Source organism: Lissotriton helveticus, chromosome 9 (assembly GCF_964261635.1).
Source record: "Lissotriton helveticus chromosome 9, aLisHel1.1, whole genome shotgun sequence".
NCBI classification, from domain to species: domain Eukaryota; kingdom Metazoa; phylum Chordata; class Amphibia; order Caudata; family Salamandridae; genus Lissotriton; species Lissotriton helveticus.
In genome coordinates this window covers 436,605,178-436,617,058 of record NC_136070.1, presented here as the reverse complement: position 1 = coordinate 436,617,058, position 11,881 = coordinate 436,605,178, and the positions used below count along the sequence as shown (strand labels likewise).

Sequence of the window (11,881 nt, the reverse complement as noted above, 5' to 3'; positions counted from 1 at the left end):
GTAAAGCATTTGAAATATAAACAAGAACGACATGGATTATCTTACATATTTTTTATGCTCAATGTTCAGAAATCAATCAGTGTTTTTGCATGTAAAGCTAAGGTCATGAAAATAGGGCCTGAAAGGGACCTGGTTCAATGTCCGTTTTTAATTACCACTGGGTCTGGAATCCAGAGGGACCTGGCCCACTTGAAGGCCAGAGGAAAGTATGATATTTCAATTGCTGCTATGTACCTTAGTCTTAGGCAGCAAAGAATGGCCACAGTCGTTTTTATGTCCCCAAAAAATCCTGTTTGAAGTCTCACAATAGGCCGATCCCATGGGCATAACAGAGGGCCCTGCAGCCCAACCGGTGTGTGGGGGGGGAACCCTATAAGGGTCCCTCAAACCTTCAAGGGCACCCCATTCAGCCCAAGGCTAATGAATATCTTTGAGGTATGGAAATCTCAGGGACCCCGTATCACATTCTGCAGGGGGCTCCATCATTTTGTGTTACACCACTGGCCGATGTCTCGCTAACAAAATTAGTTTATATTGGGGGAAAAACCTATGGAGTTTGAAAGTGCATAAATACTCGTCAAATACCACTTTGTAGTGGGCTTTTCTTTCTGGTGTACTATCACATTATTTATAATATCTTGCCATAGGTATTTCCATTGGTTATCTATCACCTGACGTCTCCCTAGCATTACATTTGTGCTGGTATTTTTCATTCAATGTGTGCATATTAAAAGTGAAACCACAAGTCCTATGATGAAATCCATGTGCCCTCTGAAGGCGCCACCTATGGTACATGGCCACTTGGCCTGTTGGTAAGTATGGGGAGGGCCTGGTCAGTGGGTGTTTCTCAGCGGTGCTGGAACAATTTTCAGAGTGGGGGTGTAGCCATTAATGTCACTGAAGTCACAGGGGTTGTGAAAAATCCAAGAATCACACAAAAATAAGTGTGGAAAATGTGCCACGCTAATTTAGCATGAAAGTGGTAATAGTGTGGTATGTAGCCGGTGGGGCATTTTAGATCACTGGTGAGGTAGTACATTGTCATTTACAGACAGCACATCTTTCGTAGAAATGTCCACTAAATTTGAATAGACATGCATGCAGTTTTACTGGTAAAACTATATAGTGCACAAACAATAATGTGCGGAAACCAGGTTGCAGCAAATATTTAACATTTGCACATCACCAAGTAAAGTGTCTTGATTGTATTGCTCCTATTAACCGCATCGCTGCGGCGGCTATTCTGCCGCAGCGCTAAGGGGGCGGGGCGGCCGCGCGGCGGCCGCACGCTGATGACGGAACCGCTCCGTCATCAGCCGCGGTTGGGCTGTGCTCATGACGGAGCGGTTCCGTCATGGATCCGCACGCTCAAAAGAACGCGCAGGCGCGAAATCAGCGCCGCGCAGGCGCGGCGGCCAGGCCATGACGGAACCGCTCCGTCATCAGCACAGTCCAACCGCAGCTGATGACGGAGCGGTTCCCTCATCCGCATGGAAAGGGTTAAAACCTTTGTTTCCATAACACTCTAGAATTACAAAAAATTTGCTTAATTTGTGCTGTATTTTGAAATATGTGCCTAGTTCCTTTACAGGTATTTGAATTTTGTTGTGTTAGAAAAAAACTGACATTCTACAGCCGTACCTTTCACTTACTGTACTTCATCAAGATTGACACACGTCACTTTTACAAACTCACCAGTTTCCCAATAAACAGCAATTTGCCAGAAGACTTAGCCTGACCGTTGTCTTTTGACTTGAATGGGCAGCAAAAGTGGCAAGATAAAAACAAAATCTAAAGGCATCTTTAGTGCTCATTCGCCTATGAATTCCAACATTGCTGCAGCACCCCTAGCAACCCCTACTTCCAGCGTTTATGCCACACCCTTCGACCGCCAACAACCTAAACACAAGCAAACTGGAAACGAATGAGCTCGTGATATTTAGTTTCACCTTCTGAAATGAATATTAAAAAGTTCTGGGGTTTCCCGGGAGCACGTGAGCGAGGGGAAGAGGCGTTTGGATTTGTTTGTAGTTCATGTGGGAAAACGGCGCGCCTAGCTTTGTGACTCACGGAATAAATGCGGCAACCAGTGACTGGGCGATGTGATGGTTCTCCTCGCAGCTTCTATCGCGCGTAACTGTTCCAAGAAGCCTCTTCAGTGTGCCGGGGAAGCCCTCCCACAGACAACAGAGGCTAAGCCCGTCTCCGCCATCGCTTGCGAATAATAACCCAATGGCGCAGCAGCCATCCAGAAAGTTTGGAAAGTCAATTAAAAAACTATTCAAGAAAAACAAAAGATATGGGACTGCGAGTGAGAACACGAGCCTTCTCCTTCCCGCGAAAACAGAAACCAAGGATAACAAAGTGCAAGCAAAACTGAAGCGATGTGGACGCAAAATCGTCGAAACAGTACTCGCTGAGAAAACGCGCAATGCAAAACCGCGCAGCCCACAGACGCCTCCAGGTAAGGGTTTTCCCCGAGTGTGCGAAAGGGGGGGGACACAGAGAAAAACTGAGATGGTTTTCTGTAGCTCACACCACTGCAACTCTAATATTTGAAAAAGCACCCGTTGATTAGAGCGTAGCTCTCGAGTTTTCGGACGGCTTATGAGTGACATTTCTATGGGTTTTTCAGTTTGTATGAGTGGCATTTGGCTGACGATTTAGTGATACTTTGTTGCAGATACATTAATGTTCTTTGCATTTGACGCTGTCATAATTTCGATAACCATATGCTTCCTTCGCTCACTTTCAAATAAAATGATAATAACAGTTGGCACATGTGACCACAAATTTGTGCGCTCTGCAGAGAGGCCAAGGATTGGATGAGAATGTAGTATGAATTCTTGTGAGAAACACCACTACTCCAAGGCTTTCCTTTGTGCCCAGTTGTGCAGAGCCACCCAGAACCTGGGCTCACCTCGACACCTAGGGGGTTACTCAGTTCGTATTATGCACTGATATAAAAAGTCACATGATTGGTAAAAAAAAATGACAGAAACATAGTATATTTAGGGGCAGCGCCTCCTACAGAGCGGAGGAGTGTCACCCCGCCTGCTTCGGGCACAGCAGGCAAACACAAATAAATAAAATGGTATGTCAATGCCAAATTTTTTTATTTGCCACCACACAGGCTCGCGATGTGTGCAGAGTGAGATTGGGTTGGGGCTGAATCCTGCAAATGCAGGATCCCAGCACTGGTCTACAGTGTGCATGTCAGACTGGCTGGTCGTCTTGTGCCACGCAGCCCGACATGCGCACTGTAGACCCAGCAATCAAAAGCTGTGAAACAGCCTGGAGACTGCTGGCACAGCCCCCCAGCCTCAAAATGAGGGCTAGGTTAGCCTGCTCCAACCAATCCTGGAGTTACTCTCATGTTGATGAGAGTAGCTCTAGGATTGGTTGGATCGAGTTCCATTGAGCAGTAAAGGAAGTCCTTTCCTTTCCTGAATGTGGACAACCGTAATCCTGGCAGAGAAGTGCGGCACAGGCCGCGCTCTCGCTACTCTCCGTATTATGGTGAGTTATGCACTATCGCGCCCTACCATAATTTATTAATGCTAGCCACCACTGAGTATATTATGAAAAGTAAACAAGGGCTCAGGCTGCATTATTGACGTAGATTACCTTACTGCTTTCCATTTCTTTACATCAAAGGGTTCTCCTATTTCTTGATCCCAGTGCTCTCTAGCGGTCCCCGCATGAAGACTAGTCTCTGCGAAGGGTGGTAGATTTGGGACACTACATGGGCTCAGTGCGTGTTTTGGAGGAGTCTATGTAGCGGGTCCTTTGTAGGGGGTTTCAGCCCTCATACTCTATCTCGGCCTGATATACATGAATAGCTCCATCGGTTCATGTTCCCTATTAGCAAAGAACTATTCTCTGGTGAGGAATGTGCCGCCTTTGTATAGATCACCCCATTTGACTGTTCATTTTAGTGAGAAGTTGGCGACACTGCTCCTCTTGTGTTACCTCTAGGGCAGGATGACGGATTGCTGGGAGCAGTGAAGAGTCCCGCATGTCTATAGTCAGTTGTTCCGCTATTTTCTGCCATGCAGCCACTGTGCACCTCACGATGGAGGAGTACACCTTCCACGACTGTGTTTGTGGTGCTAAATATCCAGATAGTGGGGTGGGCTGCATATAATATTGTTCTATTGCCAAGTGTGGCATAAAGGGGGGATGGGGGGGGCTGAACCAGAAGGTCCCTTAAAGCGCTTGCGCACTTAAATAATATAGTTCGAAGTCTGGGGCCTCAAAACCCCCTTTAGCAAACGGCAGTGTCAGCGTTTCCCATTTCAGTCTGGGTTTTCAGCCGACCATGCCAGGCGTATCATCTGGGTTTTAAGGGTCCTGAAGAAGGAGAGCCCCGGTGAGAGGAGGATATTAATAAATAAGTACAGTAACTTGGGTAGCATCACCATTAACCCTAGGCGAAGCACTACGCTACACTTGCGTAGTTTGTGAAGTTTGCGCTACTTCACACTACGTGAATTGCATGTAGCACAGTGCAAACACGCATAGCGTAGCATTGCGCAGTGGTCATTTTTTGCTTGCTCGCGGTCCTCAACATCAAGTTGGCAACCACGAGCAAGCAGAATGACATCCCGGCGAGATTTCTTCCTCGTTTGCGATCAGCGACATCAAGTTGCCAATAGCAAATGTGGAAAATAAACCTCCCAGCGAGATTCTCAACGAGGGGAGGTCAGGTTTCTCATTGCGAGTGGTCGCGTATCCTTGCGACCACTCGCAATGAGAAACTAACAGTCCGTGTTGAGAATGCTGCCGCTCGAGTAGAAATCTACTCGAGCGGCAAAAAACGACCGCTTGCACTGAGCAAGATGCAGTTTGCACTGATTGCACAGTGCAGACAAGCATTCAGCACTGTGCAATCAGTGCGAACAGCATTTTGCAGAGTGCACTACGCAGTTCGTGCAGCTACGCATAGCTCGCGTAGTGCGAAGTGCGCTTCGCGTAGCTACGCATAGCGCTACTTCGCCAACTACTCCCAGGGTCAATCACCATCTTCATCAGGGAGATCTTTCCCGCCATGGATAAGGGTAGCGCTATCCATGTCTCTAGGGATTCGGTGATGTATTCTATCACCCTCCCATAATTGTTACGCAGGAGTTCTGGATCATCTCTGGTTATTGGTATTCTGAGATATCTAACTTCGTGAGGGCACCATTCTATGGGTAATCTAAGGGATAAGGACGTATGGCTTCAGTAAGCGGAAACACTTGGGATTTCACCCAGTTTATTTTGATGCCTGGTAGCTTACCAAACACTCTAAACCCTTGCAAAATTGGACTAAGGCTGATCTGGGGCTCTCGCACATATAGCGTGATTTCGTCCGCATATAGAAAAATTAATACATGTCGAGTGGGAAATTCCAGGGCCCACTCACGATGCAACTGCCTAAGCCGGGCCGCCAAGGGCTCGACCGCCAAGGCAAACAACAGCAATGACAGTGGGCAGCCCTGACTGGTGCCCCTTGTGATCTCTAACCCGGATCGAGCGGGCGTGGTTCATTACAACTCTGGCACGTGGCCACATATATAACAGCCTTATCCAGGCCAGGAAGCCCTCCAGCATCCCCATTCGCCCCAGTATGCCAAACAAGTAGTCCCATTCCACGAGTCAAACGCCTTGGTGGAGTTGAGGAATATCACGGCCGTCTCTAGGTCAGGGTCCATATCCTGCATTGCCGCAAAGAGAGTGCAGAAGTTATGAGAGGTAGTAAGCCCTGGCACAAAGCCTGCTTGGTCAGGCAGCACTAGCGCCTTCATTAAGAGACTCAGCCAATTCGCAATTACTTTAGCCAGTATTTTAACGTCACAATTAATCATAGAAAAAGGTCTGTATGAATCGCATTTGTCCGCTGGCTTCCCAGGTTTAAGTATGGAGATTATGGTGGCCTCTCTCATAGATGTCGGCAATTCCCGAAGTTCCAGGGCTTCGTCATATACTTGCTTGAGTATTGGTGCTAGGTGCTCTATGTATGCTTTGTAGAAATCAGCAGGCAAGCCTTCAGGCCCGGGAGCCTTGCCCGATCGAAGCTGCATTATGGCAGCTCTGATATCGTCTAGTTCAAACGCAGCAGACAGAAACTCTCTCTGCAGTCTCCTAACCTCCCTAGGGCAACTGGCTCCAGGTATGGCTGCAGGGATATCAGCTGTTGTTTGGCCGATGTATATAATGTAGCATAGAAAGTTTGATATGTTTGGAGAATATCCAATGTGTATTTTATGCTCCCTCCTTCAGGGGTTTGTATCTCTAATACGTAGCCCGGAAAATCTGGGCTTTCAGATAGTTTCCGCTAGTGCCCTTCCTGGCCTCTCTCCCTCCCCCATAACAACGAGCGTTGAAATATTTCCCTCTAAATCAGCATTCCATGTCTGCTTCCTCCTGGTACTCTTTTATCTTATCCCTTATGCTGGGTATTTCCGCAGGGATGGTGATCATATTATGTCCTCTTCAAGTCGCTTGAGTTTGTCCTCTAATCTAGTGAGCGTCTGTTGCAAGTCTCTCAGCACCCCCCTCCCTTTGTAATGCTCAGTCCTCGGACCGTAACTTTAAATGCCTCCCACACCGTTGCTGCATGTTCAACGAACCCAAGATTTTGCTGGAAGAAATCTTGTATCTCCTGCTCCATCTTGGCTCGGAACGCCTTGTCTTAGAGCATGGTGGGATTCATACTCCAGTTTATATACGGGGTGTGTGTGATGGGTGGCAAGATACACATGTGTACAGGGGAGTGGCCAGATTAGGTACGTGCTAGGTATTCCACCCCATCAGCCATGTGCTAAGTCCCCTAGTGATCACCCAGTAATCTAAGCGGCACGAGGTCTTGTGCGAGGCTGAGTGGCAGGTGCCCTACCTCCTGTCTGGGTGCATATATCTCCAAGCATCTAGTAGCCCCCAGTTCGTAATGATGTCCCCCATGTAGCGTTGGGAGCGGGTATAGTGGTGTGGTTGCAGGTTGTTTCTATCTAGTGTGGGGTGCAGAGTAATATTTAAATCTCCACCCCCACAGCACGTGTGTAGAACCAATGTATACAATCTTCCCTCATAGTGTAGCAAAGAACACCAGGTCATCGATATTAGGGCCATAGCAACTAACCAGCATCACTGAGTGCGATGCAAGCGCTCCCACATCCGGCTAAACCGGCCCTGTGGGTCTGACAGCTCTCCTACGGGTACAATTGGGGTATTTTTGTGAACTAGTATGGCAGATTGGGGGGCGGAGCTAGCTCGCGACTGAAATGGCCGCTTGAGCCTGGCTCTTCACCGCGTCGTTTCATAATCCTGCATCAATCCTGCAGTATAACTGGGACCCAGCTCCCCAAAACCAATGGTCAGTTGCCGGAAGGTGTGCAGAAGACTTGGAGCCGCTCAGAGTGGTGGATAGTAGCTCACAGCAGAGGAACGATGAGCAGAGGTGGCTGGTAGGCCACAAAGCACCAGGCTAAAGTGCCGGCAGACTCGGAGATACGTGCTGCGACGTGCGGCAGAAGCGGATGCCTGGCGGCGCACATTGGTAAAGACGATCGAGCGGCATGCCAGAAAATAGCGGCACCAGGCACTGGTGGTGGCGTGTAGTGGGAAAGGGATTGGTGAACATACTGAGACCCCTGGATCACGGCGGAGTGCGGAGACGTCACATGCCTGCACTGTCACAAGCAAAGACGCAGCCGAGGAGTGCAACTGAAGAAATTTGAAATCCTTCTCAGGGGTCTCACTGATACTTAGTCCATTCAAACCAATAATAAAGAATTTGGGCATGAAGCTGAAATATAAAAGAACATTTTTATTAACCTTAAATGAGGTGAGACTACGTCACACAGAAGCCTTAGCAACTGAATGAGGCAGTCTGCTAGGATGGTCTTACTTCACGTCTTATATACTCTTTATCCTTCCCCAGGAATGTAAGGGAGTTGTACCAATTACATTCCTAAACAAATGGAAAATCTGGAGGGTCAGCAGGTGAGTAGCCTTTGGGGTTTTAGCAGGATATGGGCAAAACATTATAATTACATAGTTCACAAAGGTTAATCTGATTTAGATGGCACTGCAGGGCATGGCATGATTACATGTACAGTATCATCAAGTTAATCATTAGGAATGTCCCAAATTCAATCTCCAAAAGCCGGACAAACCTATAATTGAAAGCATAACCCATGTAATGAAGAAACATAAAAAAGAAACAGTAACAGATGATGAACAAGATAGGGCATGTGCAAGGAAACTACAAGTTAACGATGTCCTGAACATTGATTGGCAATCTCAGACAAAGATCGATCAGGGAAATTGGCTTTGCGAGGTCAGTTTCAGGTGAAGAGGCCAGTTTCTTACAGTTCATTCCAGAGTCAGAAAGAAACCTAGTTAATGTATACATGGACTAAGAAGGCCAGGCCACTTTGTTCGCCAGGCTACCTTCACAGGCCTACGTGAGGGCAACACAAAATGGTGGCACAATATAAAATGGAGTCAGTCTCGAGAATTACAGAACCTCACAACTGCCCCAGCAACTTCTCAGGCAGGAATCACCAGGCAGCATGAAAGGCAGATAACACATGGGGCGACCGCCTACAGCCTGAGTGGAGGAACAGAGGGCACGAGAGGAGGCGCAACAGGAGGTGAGACATGGGGACTGTTTCCCGTTGATAAGCAGACGGCGGCAAGACTCCAGCGGGCATTGAACACTCTGGACACTGAACACTGGTGGGGGATACATGAGAGATATAAGTGATTCCTTGCAGAGTTGCGCAGAAGATACGCAAAAGTGCGCAGAGGCCCTACAAGTGCGGCTGTGCACTGCGGGCCACCAGTTTGAGGATTAGACCACCCAACCAAGGGGAGGCCCAGCTGCACAGCATCCCTATCCTCATAACACCGGAAGGCGCAGGATTGAAGGTGCCGGAAGATGCAGGGGTAGGCCAGGCCTTGCTCAATTGAGATCCGGAGAGAGGGATGGCTCACTGTGGCAGGCCGCTCACATTGCACGGGGAAGGGAGTCGCAGTGGCGCAGAGATACTCCACTTGATAGCACATAACACGAAGGAACGACAGAGACAGTGCACGCCACTGGTGAGAGGGGCTGCGGCGTCGCAGAAATGGGAAGGGGAGATAAGACCCAATCTAAACAGTCTTTCGAGCAGAAGCGCTCAAAATCTTACGATGGAGCTTCTGGCGAGGACGCTAGATCGCAACCCCCAACAAGTGATGACCCGGACTCAGACATTCGCACCATTCTTAGGTCCATGGAGAAATCTGTGCAGAGTGGCATAGCAACACTGGCCACAAAAATGGAGGCACTTTCATATAGGATGGATAGAATGGCGGAGAGTCTTGATAAACATGCAGATAGGTTAGACATGTCAGAAAGGCGATTAATGGAGGTGGAAGAAGCGCATACCACCCAAGATGCGGATCACAAACAGCTAGGAAAGGTGATGCGAGTCCTGCAGGGAAAGACAGAGGATTTGGAGGCGCGCTCACGAAGATGCAACTTGCGGATTACAGGCCTACTGGAAACTACATCCACTGGTAATATGGAGAAAATTGTGGAGAAGCTTTTGGTGACTCTGCTGGGAGAGGGAGTCTTCTCCGCAATGTTCGTCGTTCAGAGAGTGCAACGCTCTCTGGAACCTAAACCGCCAGTGGGCGACCCGCCTAGGACGATAATTGCGAAGCTACCTAATTATCGTGACCGGGATGTGGCGCTGCGCATAGCCAGAGAAAATAAATATTTGTGGTATGAGGGCTCCGAGTTGTAGCTGTATCAGAACTTCACCGCCCGTGCCCAGGAGGCACGTAGACACTTTGTACCACTTAAGAAGCAGCTTAGAGACATGGGAGTCGACTACGCCATGCTATATCCTGCGAAGCTTAGGGTGAACGGACAAGGGCGCTCACATATATTTACATACCCCAAGTCATTGCAGCAGGCCATTAAACGCTGGGCGACGGAACATCAAGGTAGCCCGGAAAGGAGGTCCCTGGACGAAGCGACCGGAGGTCCACTGGATGAACAGTACTGAGATCAAGTGCCTATGCACGCCAGATGAGTAAAATGGGAAAGGTGGGAAGTTGGGACAGGAGTTCAGGGTTTAGAGCATAGAGGGAGGTTAGCCCTGCATGTACTGACTGGGGAGCGCCCTGGGTCTTCGAGCCTATAGGATGAGAGACATTGTAGTCTGACCTATAATAGAGACTCCATGGAACAAAGTGGGGTGTGGTGCCCTGGATGGTAAAGCGGGGCAGCAAGATCTTTCATAATAAGAAATGAAGGTTAGCACCTTCTAGTGGGGATAGAGGATCAAGTTATATTTTGGCGTGAGTTGGGTGGCGGGAACTAGTGCAAACCATGGTAATTGACGCAAGTGCGGCTGGGCTGGACTGGGTTTCTCTCTGTTGGGCGCTACACCTTATCCATGGATCTACCTCCGCCTCATAGTGCCTGACACACCAGTTGCATTTTGAGGAGGGATCAGGAGGGGGGAATTGTGGGGAGCTCTGGGTACAAGCGTGGCCAAGTTGGGGGTGGTCTGCTGTGGGAGAGGAACGGGAGGGCGAAGGGCAGAGTTTTTTACTACGGGGATGGGGTAGCGGAGGGCATTTTTGAAAAGGAATGGTTTTCTTCTGGTTTACAGCACGCTATGTACATGCACACAGTACGCAAGTAATTACAAAAACGTTACAGAAAATTGCAGGCATTTGGGCGCTATGCGACGCACTTCACCCAAGCACACTGAGGGCTGCATATTGCTCAGGTACAACCCAATCTAATGGCGGGAGATCGCGGGAGTGAAGAACAGAAACTGGTAGACAGCTTGAGTGCCATGACTTGGACATGACTTGGAATGTTAGGCGACTTAATGATTACCGTAAGGCCCGGAAGGTACTCAGTTTCCTACACAGGCACAATGTTGATGTGACCCTTTTGCAAGAGACACACCTTCCACAAACGAGTGCGATACTGAGAAGTAAAGGACTCATAGGGAACATTAACACCGCAGGGTACATGACACACGCTAAAGGGGTGATGACCTGGGTAAACCCCAAATCAGCTTAAACACTAGAATTGCTGGAGTCAGACCCTAATGGACGGTTTGTCATTTCAAGATGTAGGGGCAGAGGGCTTGACTTACTTATGGGCAATGTATATGGTCCTAACTATGACTGCCCTGAGTTCAACTCACTGTTAGCATCCCGACACAGAGATTACAGGGTGCAACGATCTTGTGGGGCGGCGACTTTAACATGGTCAGGGATCCAGGTGTAGATCGGTCGGCAGGCCCATACAGGAAACCATCAGCAGCTGCGAGAGAGCTGGAAAAGATGATGACATGCATGGGCCTAGAAGATGTATGAAGGGCACGCAACCTGCTTCCAGGGGGCTTCACACACTACTCCGCTTACCATAATATACACACAAGTATAGATTTCTGGTTGGCCTCAACTTCAGTGGTAGAAAATAATCGAGCCTGTAAGGTACTCACCGGTACTACTAACATTGGCTACCCCCAAGAAAACGATTCCTCCATTTACCTGGCGCTTCCCACTGTACTCGCTGCTGTACCCTGTCTTTAAGGGGGAATTAGCGGATGCTATAGAAACCTTTTTCAAGGTCAATATAGGATCGGTAGATAGTTTTCAAACGGTTTGGGAGGCCTTCAAGGTTTATATACATGGTATTGCAATGACCAAACATTCTGGGGTATTGAAGGCCATAAGGCAGAGATTGCAGGACCTAGAGCAGAAGCTAAAACAATTCGAGGATCAGCAAGGGGCGGATAGGGAAGAGGGGCGGGAGGACGAAATAAAGGCCCTATTCGAAGAATACCATGAAGCAGCGGATAATGAGGTCAAACTTTTA

General features: G+C 48.5%; 1 protein-coding gene across 2 annotated transcripts in view; it reads left to right on the top strand.

Moving 5' to 3' along the window:
- Nucleotides 1-2,163: 2,163 nt before the first annotated feature.
- LOC144782779 (exocyst complex component 3-like) overlaps nucleotides 2,164-11,881 on the top strand; it is a 380,915-nt gene continuing 371,197 nt past the window's right edge. For both annotated transcript variants that reach the window (XM_078662074.1, XM_078662073.1), the window contains exon 1: nucleotides 2,164-2,464. In XM_078662074.1, coding sequence (XP_078518200.1) covers nucleotides 2,233-2,464 — 232 coding nt within the window. In that variant the 5' untranslated portion in view covers nucleotides 2,164-2,232. The remainder of the gene's footprint in view (nucleotides 2,465-11,881) is intronic.